An 18,261-nucleotide genomic window follows, 5' to 3' on the forward strand; every position below is an offset into this window, starting at 1 on the left:
CCACTCTACTCAGGAATTCAGGCCTTGAAATGCCAGAAGTCCCCTTCCTTCAAAAAATGCCAGGATCTTTGGGTGCCTGGGTGGCTCACTGAGCCCCACATTGTGCTCTCTGCTCCTCAGAGAGCCTGCTTCCTCCTCTCTGTCTGCCTCCCTGCTTACTTGTGATCTGTCAAATAAATAAATAAAATCTTAAAAAAAAAAAAGCCAGGATCCTTGTTACAGAGAATAACTGTGTACTGAAGCAAATGCCAGAATTCTCACTCATTCTCCCTTTTCTGTCTTTTATACTTACCAATTTATCATTCCCATGATCTGTCTTCACTTCAGAACTAAGTGGAAGAAATAAGTCTGTTGCTGCATGTTCCGGGGGTGGTGCCTCTCCAAGAACTATCAACCCCTGCAAGATAGAAGAGCAGCATCAGTGAGTGGTACCATAAATCACAAATTTAATTCACAAGTTAGTATCACAAGAGTCAGGGGCAGGGGACTGGTTTACCAAAGCCCCCTTCCCTTTTCCTATGATTCTCAAACAAAAACAACACTACCAGCAGTTTTGCTTTCCCAAGAGTTATTTCAACATAAAGAATACCATAGTTTCCCCCTTTTCCCTCTCAAATGCTATGACCTACATAAGCTTGTTCCCTTTACCATCTTTTAGTCTGGAATCTTTAATAGAGTATGGTACTTTATACTGTATTACTAACTAGAATATACTGTGGTAACAGCAGCAATGCAATTTTTCTAGGTAACTTGATCACAGATGTGGCTTAAAGATTACCTTAAGTGCTATGAATATAAATGTTAAGTGCTACAAATCTAAGTGATAAGCCAACTATATTTAAGCAACCAAAATTTTACCTGTTACAAAGGTGGAACAGTGCACTTCCTACAATATATTACAAACCAAGAACTTAAACAAAGCTGTTCCAAAGGCATCTGTTTCTCATAAGCATAAATAACACTCCAGATTAGGTTCCTGCTTCACAATTTCAAAGTTGGATCTTACAGTTATCCCAGGAATTAAAAAATGTAAAAAGAAACTTAAAACGACTCTACAAATCCTATCCAGTCAGCAAGGGTGCAGCTTGGTAAAGACACAAGTGAGCTCACAGTATAAAACCAAAAAGCCACACACATGAATCTCACAATGAACTCAAACAGAGGTAACCAAAATCAAGTTTTGACACCGTATAACAGAAAAGACTGGGATGAAAGTAACCAGGGCTTTGTGTCTTTAGTTTTCCTTTTCTGATTTAGAAAACAAGAAGATCTGACTAGTAAGTCTCTTAAAGGTAATTTTGTATTAGAATCACCCGGGAAAACTTATCAAGCTATACCTGCCCAGCTTCAACATCAGATTTACTCCAAGTCCCTGGGGTTATGGCTGGGTATTCTACATTTTTAAAAAAAGCTCCACTGGTAAATCCTAAGGCAAGCTCTAAATTGAAACACATTAGACTTCGTCAATCTTGACTCAGCATCAGAATCCCCCCAGTGACCATCCTAAAATATAAATGTCAGGACTTAAAGATTCTGACTGTATCAATTTGAGCTCCATAGCCACTATGACACGACTGTTGTAATAGCCAGCGAACCAGATGATCCATTCCTATGGTCCTTTTTAACTAAAAAATCTCTAACGAAATAGGGGATGCAAGAGAGGAAATGGGGGAGGGGAGCTGATCTTAAGAAAGAACAATGGAATTCTACCTGTTTCCTCCTAAAAATGAAAGGGGGGGGGAGTTACACCCCAAGCAAGAGAAACAACACTTACCTATGCTGGAATAAGACTATGACTAGCCTATGTAGAAAATGAACTGGAAACTCCTCAGAAAGGGGGGGAAGACCATTTAGAAAGGTTTGCCCTAGTCTCAGAATGAAGTTTCCCTGGCTAAAAAAACTGCTGAAAAATATTTTCTTCTCTCGGGGTGCCTGGGTGGCTCAGTGGGTTAAAGCCTCTGCCTTCGGCTCAGGTCATGATCCCAGGGTCCTGGGATCGAGCCCCGCATCGGGCTCTCTACTCGGCAGGGAGCCTGCTTCCTCCTCTCTCTGCCTGCCTCTCTGCCTACTTGTGATCTCTGTCTGCCAAATAAATAAATAAAATCTTTTAAAAAATATATTTTCTTCTCTCAATAACAGCATAAAACAGACTTCATAAACGGTACCATGTCAAGGTAAAAACTACTCGCAAAAACCAGTTATCCTGCACACTTCTTCAAATAGTACATTCAACATCTTCCCTGCTTAAGAGCCCTGGTTACACTGGTCTCATTATCTCCTAGAAAATGTCTGCATGTGTATGAGTTTGTTACCACTGAGAGGGAGGTTATTACAATATAGTTACTAGGTAAATAAATGCAATTAAAGGTTGCAATACTCTTACTTCCTTTGTTCATACTGATTCTGTCATTTAAAAATATTTTTATCCAAAATGTCACTCATCCTTTCAAAGAACTTGTCAAATCCAAGTCCCATCTCCTTTCAAGAAAATGCCCCCGGTTAACTGGGCCCTACTTGTTTTATCTACATTACCAGAGTTTCTGAAGCACTGGGATTATTGTTCTACATTCTGTATATTTGAATCTCATTTCCAGAGCAGAACCTTGGGGCCAATTTATTTATTATCGCCTCCAATTGTTTATTAACTTATGTTAAGCCCTCTAAAGACTTAAGACAAAATACAAATATTTTTGAATCCCCCATATTCCCCAGCAGAATCATACACCAAGAAAGGAAATGTGTAACAATTGTTTTTTGAGTTTTAGGTTAAAATTTTTTTTTCCTTGAACAGGAATATTAAGTTTATATTAATTACAGCCAGAAGCCTAAATAAGCCAATTACCAGGCATAAAGTTATTCCCTCAATTTTTTTAGGTTAGAAGATAAGTCAGGATATAACAGTCACTATTTCCCAGAGAGAAAACTTTTCCCTTAAATCACTGAATCATCTCTTAAAATAAACACCTCTCTGAAAGACAACAAGGGCACTCTCCTGAGAGTTAAAAAGACCTGGTAGGGACCACTTATTCCAAATCATTTTATAGACCCAGAGAGGATGGAGGTTGGAGGTCATGTCAACAGGCCAATCCATGGCAGAACTAGGGCTAAACACTGGGTCAAACTCCTCATGTTCTTTCATTCACTCAGATCAAGCCATCAATTATCCACTTACTGACATTGTTTTAGGGGCTGGGAATACAGGAAAGAAGGAGAGACATATCCTTCTATCCCTGTAATCCTCATCTGAACCCATCCCTGAAAGTGCTTACATTCCAATCCTGGGGAAGACAGATAATAAACAACTTGAGTAAATAAATTTTACATAGTACATGAGAAGGTGTAAAATGCTAAAGAAGAAAGGACAATGTGAGGATTAAATGGGAGTGGGCATCTCAGGGCTATCACTGCACTCTAAAATAGACTGCAAACTAGCAGAGGCCAAGATACAAAGACAGGGAGAGTCTCCCCATTCTTCACCTCTGCTCAAGTCAAAACCAGGATCATGCCCAGGCCCCTAAGCCTAGAAAAATCCTATAAAAGGATCCAAGGAATTGGGATGGATCATAGCTGCATGCAGTTATAATATATCCTTATACATTATTCCTCTGTGGAAACATAAAGCTGTCCTACAGAAGTCAAAAAAAGGAAGAAAAAAATAGTATGAACCAAAACTAAAAAAGGAAGAACTGGTAGAAGGAATTATGCTAAGCCTGATTATAAAATGGGGCAAAAGAAAGCAAGCAAAAAGGAAAGAACAGAAAAAACTTAAGCTGTAGACTTAATTGCTGCTATTTCAACAATTTCATATAATATATGGAACCAAAGTACAAGATAAAAAAATCACCTCTTAATTTATAACACAAAATTAAGATGCAATTTCACATACTCTTTCCCCTTTTCATTCTGAGTAGATCAATCTTCCTTACCCATCTTAAGATAAATCAGTGGTCTCCCATGCTGGGCTACCTAGACAAGACATAGCTGTCCACAATGCCTTATAACCCTCTAAGATGGGAATGTCAACTGCTTTACATCACTTTTGAAGACAAAGGTGTATTTCTAGGCTTCTACTATTCCCTTCAGCTCCCTTCCTATCCAGAAACTTCAATGCTCTTCTGCCTCTCATTCCCAATAATATGTCCATCCTTAGTTAGTAATTGCTATGTAATTTCACAGATCAGTAAGAAGAAATAAAAGAAAAATGGTATGTTTTGTATTAGACATGGATGTTGAAGACTGTGTTAAGAAGTCTCCTTTAACAACAAAACCCATGTGGTCCCTGTGCTTTCCCCCTCAGTTTTATTTAGCAAGTGTGAAATATCAATAAATATGCTCGAGACATATAATGAAGACGAAAGAACAGAACAGCAGAGTATTAGAAAATGCTTTGGAGTCAGATAAATAGCTGTGAGTTCAAATTTAGCTCTGCCTCTTACAAACGTTAAGCTATAAGATTTGCTCTGTGCACTAAACAAGAATACATGAACATACTTGTTTATGTACACACTCCAGGTACATATATTGTTCTCCTTTCTCAGTCTATAAGACAAGGGAGCATCTTAAAAAAAAAGTAAGCTGAATGATCATGAAAATTAAAATAGTAAGGAGCAGTGTGCAGAGGAACTCCTAAACACTGTATTCTTTTTCTCCAAAAAGCAACAGGAATCATTACTCCCAAAAGAAACTCTCAAGATTCTCTCATCCTGGAAGTTAATACTTAATTTCTGACAGGAAAGAAACTGGTAATCAACTAGTGGTAGTTCTCCAAATACTTTATTTGTTTTTTTTGGAATATGTCACTTTCAGAAAATTAAAGTTAACATGCTAGAGAGTAAATCCTTAAAAAGAAAAAGAAAGCTTCAGCTTCTTATTCCCCAACCTAAGACACGTTATAGCTCTACAGTTTACCACCAAGTCTAGATTCATCTCATGAAAAGGCCTGTACTACCCAGGCAATCCTAACAAATCTTGGAGGATAGGAAATGGGAATATCATTCCACTTTACCAAAACACAGGCAGTTAAAAATTTTAGTAACTCAAAAAGTAGACAAGCTCTTAGAAGCAACTAACTTGAGCAACAGTCAAATGCTTGCACCTCAGCTCTGTGCTCACGTTTACTTGACCACGAACAAACTGCTTTCTTCTCTGACGCTCCAATGGTTTACTTTTAGTTTTGTAAGTAATAGTAAAACGCTTAGCACAGCGCCTGGCACGCAGTAAATGCTCAAAGACTTCTGTTATTATAGTGATAGGAGACCATAATGCACATTAATTTACCTCTGGGATATATTTTATTGCTTACGTGTTATACAGGCTTGAACAGTATCCCTCCAAAATTTATGCAACCTAAAACCTACAAATGGATCCTTACTTGGAATTAGGGTCTTTGCAGACATCACTGGGTTAAAATGAGCCCTACTGTGGGCCCTAAATCCCAATATGACTAATGTTCTTTTAAGAGGGAAATATGGGCACAGACACAGAGACAAGATGCCCAAGTGAGGACAGAGACAGAAACAGGAATGATGCTTTTTAAGGAGGAACACCAAGGACTATCAGCAACCACCAGAAACTTAGAAGCAGCAAGGAAAGAGTCTTCCCTAGAATCTTCAAAGGGGGTGTGGCCTTCCCTCTATCCTGATTTTAGAATTCTAGCTTCCAGAACTATAAGAAAACAAATTTCTGTTGTTTTATCACTCAATTTGTGCTGTTACCCAAGAAAGTGCCCCAAGAAACTAATATATTTGTTTTAAACAGACATTGTATAAATACAAATATTAAATAAAGTTGTCAGTTTTCAACATACTACTTATTAGGACTATCATTCAACTTTTACTCTTCCAATCAGAATTCTGTAACAGATATTGTGTATCCAGACTGTAGACCAAGAAAATATAATACAATCTTGAATGCCTTATTTTATAAACCATGAAAACGGAGGCTCAGAAAGATTCAGTGACTTTTCTTCCCAAGCTTACACAGCTCTATGGTAGCAAAGACAGGACTAGAACAGAAGATTATTAATCCCAAGCCTGGCATTTCTTTAATACATTATGTTTTGAATAATAAAACTCTTGAAGAGTCAATATATGCACAAAACTCCCGAATAAGCACTTTCCAGATATTTAGAAATACCTAAGACTTTTGAAAGTTTCCCCGAACTGCTGTCATTACTACTGAATTATGAGCCAAAGAATAAAACAGGAACCAAAAGTGAATTAAGACTATCTTCTCTGGGGGCACCTGGGTGGCTCAGTCATTAAGCATCTGCCTTTAGCTCAGGTCATGATCCCAGGGTCCTGGGATAGAGCCCTGCTCCACGGTGAATCTGCTTCTCCCTCTCCCACTCCCCCAGCTTGTGTTCCCTCTCTGTCAAATAAATAAATACAATCTTAAAAAAAAAAAAAAAAATCTTCTCCTGGTGCCTGGCTGGCTCAGTCAGTGGAGTATGTGACTCTTGAACTCTGGGTTGTGAGTTTAAGCCCCACACTGGGTGTAGAGATTACTTAAAAAATAAAATCTTACGGGGAAAGAAATCCCACACACAACTAGTGAGACTGTAAACCGAGCCTGCTGCCGAAATACTTCTCGTAAGTAGGTATCAAGAACGTAAAAGTATCCATATGACTTAGCTAAAGATGTTTATTATGGTATGCTTTATGATTTTAATAAATGGCATAATTAAAACAGTCACCAATAAAGGTAATATAATGTAGCCAACTAAAATGTTTTCCCGGGGCACCTGGGTGGCTCAGTGGGTTAAAGTCTCTGCCTTCGGCTCAGATCATGGTCCCACGATCCTGGGATCAAGCCCTGCACCAGGCTCTCTACTCTGTGGGTAGCCTGCTTCCCCTCCTCTCTCTGCCTACTTGTGATCTCTGTCAAATAAATAAAAATCTTTAAAAAAGGGGCGCCTGGGTGGCTCAGTGGGTTAAAGCCTCTGCCTTCAGCTCAGGTCATGATCCCAGGGTCCTGGGATCGAGCCCCACATCGGGCTCTCTGCTCGGCGGGAAGCCTGCTTCCCCCTCTCCCTCTCTGCCTGCCTCTCTGCCTACTTGTGATCTCTGTCTGTCAAATAAATAAATAAAAACTTTAAAAAAAATCTTAAAAAAAAAAAAAGTTTTCCCAAAAAAAACAACTACAAGAGCACTCCAGTGAAATTTTTGGAATAAAAGCTTAGATGATATATATGGGGGGCTGCAGAACTTCAAACTCTCATTTTATCTTGTCAGTTGGTCATCCTTTTAACTTTTGGCTTACTAATTAATTTAATGCATACAGTACACACAGTACAGCAATTTTCTGAAGGCTCTGACCAGCACTAAGGCAGGACAAGAAAGTGTTGTGACATTTATTTTTAAGAGCAACAGATGCTTCATCTAGCTAATACGAAAAAAAAATCTTGAAAGAATGTAAGCTCCACAAAAGTAGGATTTTTATTTTACCACACGCCCCTCTAAAGAGAACAGTGCCTGATACCCGGTAGGCACTAACCTATTTGCTAAATGTGTGTCCTTTCCATGCACATTTACCCCTCAGTCAAACCCAAACTGAGTAAGGGACTCTTTTCTAAGGTGATTTTTAAGAAGAAAAACAACCACAGTGTCACCATCAAAGATAAAAGTTCTTTGGTAAGAATCAGGACTCTGCAGACTGGAGGACACAAAATCCCAAACACCAATGTCTAATTTCACTGGAACAGTCTTTCAGGGAAAATCCTTAGTGGTAAAATAGAAATGCATCTAAGTAGAAAAGCAAGAGGATATCCTTAGCCATCACTGCTTTTCCATAAATATAACAAATAATGAGTTACATCAATGGCTTACTTTATATAGTCTCTTTTTTATGTTTCTTATTAGTCCAAATACAGGAACTGTTTCGTTCTAAACACATGTTCAATTTAACATTACATTTTAATAGTGTGGTCTGCACTATTCTAAACATCAGGCCCTTAAACAAACTAAACACTGTATCAGATCATATTAAACTCTTCTCTTTGACCCAGTTACGAGTTCTTGAGGGATGGGGAAAAAAGGATAATGGTAATTTTTAGTTGGGCTGAAAAAGACCAGACATTTATCTCTTACCTTATTAGCACGTATCTGTTTGTAAATATCTGTTTGCTGCCGAATTCGATATTCCAAGTCAGAAACATGAGCCTGAAGCCAGTTCCAGCGGCTGACAATAGCTGCTCGGTCTGCAGCCCATCTCCATTCTGACCTGCGTCTCCTAAAAGGAAATAAACTGAGTGAAATTCGAGAGTAGCAGCAACATTTATACCCGATAGGAATGGGAGGATTTTAACATCTAAAGGCCCTTATGTTGCCTAAGTCTAGTGCCAAGAAAAACTCAAGACTTAACGTATGTATATATGTATGTATGTCAATTACAGGACACACATGGACAAAATTTCACATATAGATATTTCCCAAATTAACTAGCTGAAACTGCCTTCTAGTATCCCAATCCTGTGGCAATTTCAGAGGAGACATAGAAATATTCTCAGGAGACAGAAATTTCTCAGGAGATAGAGAAATATTTTCTACTTCAACATAAAACATATATAAATAATGAAGATTATTGACACAGAAAATCCAAAAGACACCACAAATTATTAAAACAAAGAATTCAGCAAAACTGTCAAGACTGTCAAAGTGTTGGTATGTGCCAACAAGTAGAAAATATTCATTTTAATAAAAAGCACTATTCACAGCACCAACTTATGCTAACTTGATACATACAAGATCTTTAGAGAAATAATAAAACCTGAAAACATAAAGACTTATAAAAATGAGACACAATTTTTTTTAAGATGACAATTTTCACATGTGTATAAATTCAAATAAGTCCCAACCAGATTCCCTATAGGGTTTTTAATGGAAACAGATAAGAAGATCCAAAAATTCACAAGGAAACAAAAGACCAGCAGTAGCGAAATTCTAAAGAAAATATGATGGAAACTGGCAACTACAGACTTACTGTAAAGCCATAATAATTAAAGCAATATCTAGAAAGACAAAAAGACCAGTGAGACGAAATACAAGGCCCCAAAACTCAGAACTGGATATATAAAAGGGATGACATCCATTATCAGTGGGGAAAGACTGAACTATTCAATGGATAGTTGAATGGCCAGCTCTTTACACAGAAAAAAATAAAACTAGTTCCCCTCATCATCATATAATTCCATAATTTTGGAATTCCTAAATCTGAAAAGCCAAACTGAAAGAAAAATATCTTTGGAAGGATTCCTTAAGACACAAAATACATCTCAGCTTAATTTCAACAAAAGATTTAATAAAGCTAAATAAAGCAAGCCGCTATTTGGTAGAAGATTATCTGTAACACACATAACTGAAGATTAAATATCAGAATATAAAATAGAACTCCAACAAAGAGATTTAAAAAACAGACAATCTAATAAAACAATAGAAAATTCATGTGAGAAATCCAAATGGCCAATGAATATACAAAAATACGCCATACCTTGTTAGATTTTGGTTAAAATATTAGTATTAGGGTCAAGTATTAGGAAGCTATTTCAAATCCAGACTGGGAAAAACAAGTTTTTTAATGTGGAGAATAGCAATTCATACACTGCCGGTAATAAAACCTGGCACACCTGCTTCTGAAGGCTAATTTGGAAATACTTGGCTACAGAAAAATGTGAATACCCAACCATCATGAAATTCTATTTCTGAGAACACTTGCACATCTGCACAAAGAAAGAGATTCACTGCAATAGTTTGTAATAGCTAAAAGTTACAATCTAATTTGCTAAAGTAGGAAAATAAACTAAGAAATAAGTTGTTTGAGATACACACAAGTAGTAAAAGAATTTAAAGGAATACTGCTTATTAATAAGTATTGTATGTATCAACATGACTAAATCTCAACAACACGGAAAGGAAAAGTTGTAAGAAAACTAAAAAAGCATAAACATACAATAAATAGTAATAGTAAAGTATAAAAATATGTGCAGAACTGATATTCAACAAAGTTAGGATCAGGGAGGGTTCTTATCACCTCTGGGAGTGGGAATGAAGAAGCTGGATTTTAGCTCTACTTATAATGTAATGTGTGATTCCTCTTTAAAAACAAAAGTCTGGGGCTCCTGGGTAGCTCATATGGTAGAGCGTGCAACTCGATTGTGGGGTGATGAATTCGAGCCCCATGTGGGGCATAGATATTACTTAAAAAAACAAACAAAAAAACCCTTAAAAATACAATAAAAATAAAAATAAATAGTTTCATGGAAATATATGACAACATTTTAACATTCCTTAAATATTAGAGGGGTATATGGCACCTGGTATATTCTATAATCAAAGTATTTCATAATCTTCCATAAAATTCTTTTTTAAGAGAGCAGAAGCAGTCACACTGACTGTAGCCCCACCTCCAATCAGGATATACATACTCACTACTAAAAATTTTAAATGGCTGTAAGTGAACTCTAACAGAGTCTACTGATGAGATTAAAAAAACAAAAAACATGTCAGGGTGCCTGGGTGGCGCAGTTGGTTAACCTTGTTCAGCTCAGGCCCTAATCTCAGGGCTGTGAGATGGAGCCTCTCTCCTCAGGCTCCAAGCTCAACGTCTGCATCTGCTTGAGATACTCTCCCTCTTCCTCTGCCTCTCCCCTTCCTCCTGCTCTCTCTCTCTAAATTAAATAAATCTTAAAGAAAAAAATGTCAATAATGACAGACCACATCTAACCACAGCAGGGTTAGAAAGGAGTTAATACTTAATTACACCATTATAATTAAAACCAAGGTTAGCAAGGATATTTTACTTTTATTTTATATGGTCCAAAAATAAGCCATTCAAGCCAACCACTGTGACAAAGTATTATCCAATTATTTCTCTTTTAGAAAGAAGGGATTTTACAGTTCCCTAACCCTGATAAAATCAGTACAAGATATAAAGAGACTTTTTAAAAAAGTCTAATTATCTGGGTGCCTGGGTGGCTCAGTGGCTGAAGCCACTTGACTCTTGATTTCACCTCAAATCATGATTTCAAGGTTGTGAAACTGAGCCCCAGGTCTGGCTCTGGGTGGGCTCCCTGCTGGGCATGGAGTCTGCTTAAGATTTTCTCTCCCTCTCCCCCGTCCTCCACCCCCCCACCCCGTTTCCACCACCACCACCTCTCTCTCTTTCTCTCAATAAGAAAAGTCTAATCATCTGGTTTAATGTTGGCTGCAGTTCTAGTTCTAGCCCAAATCAGCAAAGAACCTCAAGAGATTAAATATAATCTCTGGATCATTCCTGAACTATAAAAATGCCCCCCCATCTTTTTAATAAGAGGTAAAGTTAGTTAACCTGCATATCAAATTTCCAACTTTCATTCCTCCATGAGGTTCACCTTCCTATCCTGCTAAATCTCTTGGTTTTGTAAGTTCATTTCATTCATTTCCAAAGCTACCACAGCACCAAATGCCCATTTACCATATCACCACTGGGCTACTCCAATAAACCTTAGCTACTACTACTCGTAACTTAAGTTATACACTACTTTTCCTAACTAAACTCGCCTCAAACCTCATTACTTCCTGTCACTCTTATGTGTAAGGAACCACACACCTCCCATGGCTTCTTTTCAAATCCTAAGTATTCAAGAAAACAAAGTACAATGGAAGTCAAATACTGTAAAAGCAATTCAAAGACAAAAACTGATTAGTACAATTAACACAATGTTCATTTAATGACAGTTTATTCACAAATTGTTTTAACAATGGACAGTGGCTAGCCAAAACAAAACTCTAATGTTGAAAACTAAGGTAAAGGAAAGAAAATTTTGTGGCAAATTTACAGTGCTTCCTCCTCAGACACCCTTGATGGACAAAGAATCCTACCAGTCTCTCCCAGTGATCCTGAACTTGATCCATAAGCTTTCTCATGACAGTGTTCCAGGATACCAAGCACTCTTAATTGGCAAGAAAGATGAAACCTATTTGTTATCTCTGAATTTGGATACATCCTAACCAAAAGAATTCTTTTTTTTCCCCTTCTTGTCTGATATCAAGGGGTTGAAAAAAAAAGAAATAAACCCAAACACTTTAAAATCTCTTTGAGGGGCGCCTGGGTGGCTCAGTGGGTTAAAGCCTCTGCCTTCAGCTCAGGTCATGATCTCAGGGTCCTGGGATCGAGCCCCGCATCGGGATCTCTGCTCAGCAGGGAGCCTGCTTCCTCCTCTCTCTCTGCCTATTTGTGATCTCTGTCTGTCAAATAAATAAATAAAAATCTTTAAAAAAAAAATCTGTTTGAAACTCTGAGACTAAAACAGAAAATTACTCAAAACATTTCCGTTCACAAGAACTTTGACAAGTACTATTTATGATATTAAAGAACAGACCTTTTAAATTTTCCTAAGGTAAAAACTCACAAGCCCACTCTACAGGTATTCTCCTAAATATCAATAACAAACTGAACTTCCTAATAATATTTTTTGGAAGTTGGCTAATAAACTCATTAAGGATGGGTAGCACCAAATTATGAACAGTTTTCATTCTACAAATACAGTTGTCATTTGACAGTTTAGAATTGGAAGTGATTTTCAATGGAAAGTTTGCCACAATGTTGTAATGTAATCAATGAAAAATGAAAACCCCACCCCCACCCCAAGTGTCCAAAAAGTATTTTGTGTGGTTTTAAGAGTCTGAGAGAGAGCATGCCTGCACGGCGCGCACGCATTCACACACACACACACACACACACACACACACACACACACACACAAGTGGGCTTGGAGGGGCAGAGGGAAAAGCAGATTCCCTGCTGAGGAGGGAGACTGATGGGGCTCAATCCCAGGAGCCTGGGATCATGACCTGAGCCGAAGGCAGATGCTTAACCAACTGAGCCACCCAGGCACCCCAGTATCTTGTGTTTAAAATACCAGCAATATGGGTAGAAAGCCAAACTATTAGCAAAGATATATAGTTAACAAGTCTGAGGTAGCTATGAAGATGGTATCAGACTCCAGCGACAGAAGAGAACACCACAAAATATTATTTTAAGAATAAGATCTTCACATCTCACCTCCCTCCCCACCCCGTAACAAATACAACATGCCACAGAAATTCAGTTTACTTGAGGGAGAAGTGGATTCCCCCCAATGTTCAAAATGTAAATTTATTACTCTGGTAATTTACAGATCAAAGAGCTATTGATTTAATATTAGTCATAGACTTCAAAAAGAACACATGACTTAAGGTTGTACAGTGATAATTACAAACTGAATTGGTTTCTAATGTAGTCCTTGTGAATGATGAAGAAAAAGATACAAATTCCAACACAGATGAGTCTTTGAATTCTCTCATTGCTTATTCTGTGCTAACAATTAGTGAAGTAATTATTTTAACTTTATTGCCTATGCAGGACACTAGACTATCTACTAAACTATTATTCTGCTGTTTACTACTTTATTCCAGTTTGTACCAAAATGTTTGTCTACACCTACCAGGCTACTGCCTGAGAATTCATTTTAACTCCCATTTTGCCCCTCACTTTTGTAAACATATTGGTAAATATGCTTTCTCTCCATGTGCTATATAAAAATCCATTAAAATGTTACATTATGGATTGATTTTTGGTTACCTAAATGCAGGAAGATACAGTACCAATGTTTCCTTTGGTAATACCACATGAATAATACATTTTAATGTTGCCAGCTATGTACCAGTATTTATTTGTATAAAATAGCATATGCTGTATAAATAGATTCTTTTTAGAGGGTTAAGAAGACTATTACCACATATCTAGAGCTTAGGGTATTTTACAGGATCCAAGAATATAAAATATTTATGCCACTCACTTGAACAAAAAAAATCATTTCCTCTAAAAAAGCTGTTATATTTATAAAACACTCTGAAACTACAAAGTGGAAAACACTTAAAAATTTAGGGTTCAGCTTACATGTTGGCCAATGTAGAAAACAAAAAAAGTGATTTGTCTTTAATTTTCTAAAATCATCTTGAATGGTAATGTTAATAGAAATGTTTCAGTAGAAGAGGAGGAACAGATCAACACAGGGACTTTTACGCAAGGAGATTTAACCTCAAATGTGGCAGCCAAGGTTCTCTTATTTTTATTACATATTAGGAATTATACACTGAATCCTCAAAGGTGTCACTGATAAAAAAAACTTTTCTATTGCACCATGAGAGGTAATGATCTGATTCACTTAACTCAGAGGTGATTACCACTGATTTTACTAAAATAAAAGCATTAAGGAATTTAATTTCTGCTAAGAGAAAAACAAGAATTTGCAATATTACTAGTATATCAACTCCTTCTATTTGATAAACCCTATCTTCAATGCCTACAGAACTGCCACAGACAGCAGAGCAATAAGTAGCAGCGACAGACACTTCCTCTTCCTCAAAGATAAACTACAGCAAAAGCTGACTTATCTAAAAAGAACAGTAAAGCTAGGCACTGAACCATGTCATACTTGACCTACTGCTGTCTTTAACAAAATCACCTAACTTCTACTCCAAGATGGAAAATCTGTTAATCTAGCAGAACAGTGCTGGTTTATACTATTTTTCCCTGATCTGGGCGGGGGGGAGAAAAAAAAAAATATATATATATGGCTGTAGGACCAGACACAGTATGTATATACACACACATTTTGTGTGTGTGTGTGTGTGTGTGTATTATATATACATATATGTGTGTGTATGCATATATGTATACACACACACACACAGGAGGGAGGAGGGGTGGGGCAGAGAGAGAGGGGGAGAGAATCTGAAGCAGGTCCATGGTCCCAGCATGGAACCCAAAGCAGGGCCTGATCTCACAACCTTGTGATCTAGAAATTTTTTTTTAAATCTAGAAATTAAAAAAAAAATCTCATTAAACAACAATGAATAGGTTAGAAAGACCTGAATGGTGGTAATTCCTCTCCAATTCTGATTTCGTTTCTATTTCCAGTTCTTTCACTTTATGTAGAAAAATTTCTATTAAAAAAAATTAAAAGTAAAGTGTCTACAGCCATATTATATAGCACTATGTTGAAAAACACTATGTTGAAAAACTGGCACACAAATTATTTTAGAGTTCTGTGCTACTTCCAAGTGTGCAAGGAAGTCCGAGATACCTAGGTTCTGAAATCTCTGGGTTATTTACATGACTTATAAAACCAGCAGAATAAAGTAAGTAAAGTCGAGATCATCCCTGAGCAACCAGAGCATATAAGCAAGTTGCTAGATTCACAGTATCCAGGTTAAGAGTCAGGGTCACAAGAACAGAAAATCCTGACATTACTGAGAGCCACTTAAAAAAAACAAAAAACAAAAACAACGTATATACAAGTGTTTACCACCTAGCTTAAAAGCAGAATGAAATGCACAGGTGAAGAAGCAGGAATACAGGTTCAACTCAAGTTCTCACTTTTATTTACTTTATGTGATTACAGACATGAAAACTGACCTCTGGAAATAATAGCAACACCTGCCTCATGGGAATGTGGCATTCATAAATGACATATCCTAACTGCAAAATACAATCTGTGTATTAGAAAAGATTAAATAAACATAACCTTGGAGTTCAATTCTATACTGTAAAAGATACAAAAGAAGGGAAAAGAGGAGAAATAAATCTCCAAGCACCACAAAAATACAGGAAATAGATGTTTTCAGTTAGCAACAGAATTAAGTTTGAGTGCTGGGCTTCAGACTCATCCAAAGAGGGTCCACGCTAAACAGCAAAAACAAAGTACAGCTGACCCTGGAATAACACGGGGGTTTGGGATGCCAAAACTTAATTACTAACTGCCTGCTGTTGACTGGAAGCCTTACCAAATAACAGAAACAATCAATTAACACATATTATATATGTTTTTTTTAAAAGATTTTGTTTATTTATTTGACAGAGATCACAAGTAGGCAGAGAGAGAGAGAGAGAGAGAGAGAGAGAGAGAAGCAGGCTCCCCACTAAGCAGAGAGCCCGACTCGGGGCTCGATCCCAGGACCCTGGGATCATGACCTGAGCCGAAGGCAGAGGCCTCAACCCACTGAGCCACCCGGGTGCCCCGTATTGTATATGTTTTATGTGTTATGTACTACATCCTTCCAATAAAGCTAGAGAAAATATTAAGAAAATCATAAGAGAAATTACATTTATAGTACTGTATCAAAAAAATACCACATACAATGGACCCTCCTCGTTCAAACATGTTATGTTCAAGGCTCAACTGTAGTTCATTAGAATAGATAATGTATTCACAGCAACAACTTCAATGACATTACCCTCTGCCCAAACTTACAGAGAAGGAGGAAATAAAATGGGGGGGAGAGGCAAAAGTCTACCATCAAATATCCTTCATGTTTTGCCTGTAAAATAAAAACTTCGATGAGAATGAGTTTAAGAAGCATTTTGTATCTGTCATTCTATTATCAGCTTTCTAGAGAGGTCTATAGTAACAGGAAACCAATCTACCAGAGCCAATTCTAAACTTCCAATTCATCCTCATAAAGACTCCAGGGTGGTGGCTGAGGGTGGAGGTGGGGGTTTTGAATAGTTAGCCCTTTTGTCCTAATGCTTAAATAAAACTAACTTCAAAACTGAAAAGAGATTTGTGTGTTTTGGCAAATTATTTAAGCCAAACTTTCAGCCACCATCAACTCTTCCTCTTGTCCGCCACCCCTACCCCAGTGCCAGTGCCATTCAGTAAATATATAAGTACCTATTATTTATTATCAGATTATACCAGGTGCTGAGGATATAGTAATAAACAAGAATGGTGGCTCATTAAGCTAAGAGTTTAATGGGCAATACAAATGTTAATAAACAGTCATGCAAAATGTGAGAGAAGAGATTATAACTATGACATCGGATCTAGATTGAGGGATGTAGAAGACTTCTCTGTTGTATAAACATTTAACCTAATAAACTCCAAAGAATAAATCAGGATGTGGACATGCAAACTTGCTGGGGATGAGAGGTCCAAGGGGTGGGGGTGGGGGGGATGTGGAGATGCACAAAAGATACTGGGGACTGTAGTGTGTCTTAAGAAGAAATGATATGTACACAGATTCTGTAGCTGGAGCTCAACCAATAAACAAGGGGAAGAATGCACTGGAGCTGACACTGGATATAGCAAGGTAGTAGGGTCAGATCATACAGAACTCTGTAATCCATGTTAGTTTTATGAAACAGTATTACACAGCCCTGGTCTTGGCCTATGTTCTTGCATTTACCTTGGACTCTTTTTAAATGAAAAATCTCAAATACAAGCTAACAGATAATGAACTCCCACATAACCATCAACTAACTTAATTATTATTAACACTTGGCCAGTCCTATCTCATCTATAACATCTATCCGCAATCCTTGTGGATTAATTTTGAAGCCAATCCTAGCCATCAGATCAGTACATCTGTATGTATTTCCATGTGTATCTCTAAAAGGTAAATTCACTTAAAATATAGTATACTATATACTGTGCTATATTTACACATATACACTACACTATATACTTCCATAATTTAAAAAACAGTAATTCCTTAATGTCAAATAACCAGTTGTTGGTCAAATATTCTGAACTGTCAACTGGTTTCTCCAAAGTGAAGATCCACACACTGCATTTGGTAATAAATCTCAAATCTCAAAAAGATTTCCTCTTTTTCTCCTTGCAATTTATTTGTAGAAGAAATAGAACTATCTGTCCTTTAGAATATCCCACATTTATTTTTATCCTTGTCCCAAAGTCCACACTTTCGAACTTTATAAACTCTACCTCTAAAGTACTTTTAGTTTGTTATTTAGTGTTTAGTAAAGATCAACAAATAAATTATTTGTACTTTTGTACATTTTATTTTTACATGTTTAAGACTGAGGGAAGCCTGGGTGGCTCAGCTGGTTAAGCGTCTGCCTTTGGCTCAGGTCATGACCCCTGGGTCCTGGGATCCAGTGGCGACACATCAGGCTTCCTACTCAGTGGGGAGCCTGCTTCTCTCTTTGACTGCTGCTCCCCCTGCTTGTGCTCTCTTTGACAAATAAATAAAATCTTAAAAAAAAGAAAAAAAAAAAAAAGACTGAGAAAAAAGACCGAGATATGTACTAAGACACACCCAACCTTTAAAGATTTAAGGTACTTCAAACTCTTCTCAATGCCCATTTGTCAGACTTTTTATTAATCGGTAACATTTACGTAATATGTACTCTGCCAAGCACAAAAAAACAAAAAATGTACTAATTCTCCAACACAGCCCCTGAGTAGCAGTACTCAGGTCAATCTGTTTGTCATAACCAACT

At 37.3% G+C, this 18,261-nt stretch overlaps 1 protein-coding gene across 3 annotated transcripts in view; it reads right to left on the reverse strand.

Annotated features, from left to right (window-relative positions):
* Positions 1-18,261, reverse strand: part of KANSL1 (KAT8 regulatory NSL complex subunit 1) — a 178,628-nt gene that overhangs the window by 46,946 nt on the left and 113,421 nt on the right. For all 3 annotated transcript variants that reach the window (XM_080827379.1, XM_080827380.1, XM_080827378.1), the window contains exons 3-4: positions 8,088-8,229; positions 293-397 (exon numbers count right to left, since the gene is read on the reverse strand). In XM_080827379.1, coding sequence (XP_080683505.1) covers positions 293-397; positions 8,088-8,229 — 247 coding nt within the window. The remainder of the gene's footprint in view (positions 1-292; positions 398-8,087; positions 8,230-18,261) is intronic.

Source organism: Martes martes (genome assembly GCF_963455335.1).
Source record: "Martes martes genome assembly, chromosome: 16".
In the NCBI taxonomy this organism is placed as follows: domain Eukaryota; kingdom Metazoa; phylum Chordata; class Mammalia; order Carnivora; family Mustelidae; genus Martes; species Martes martes.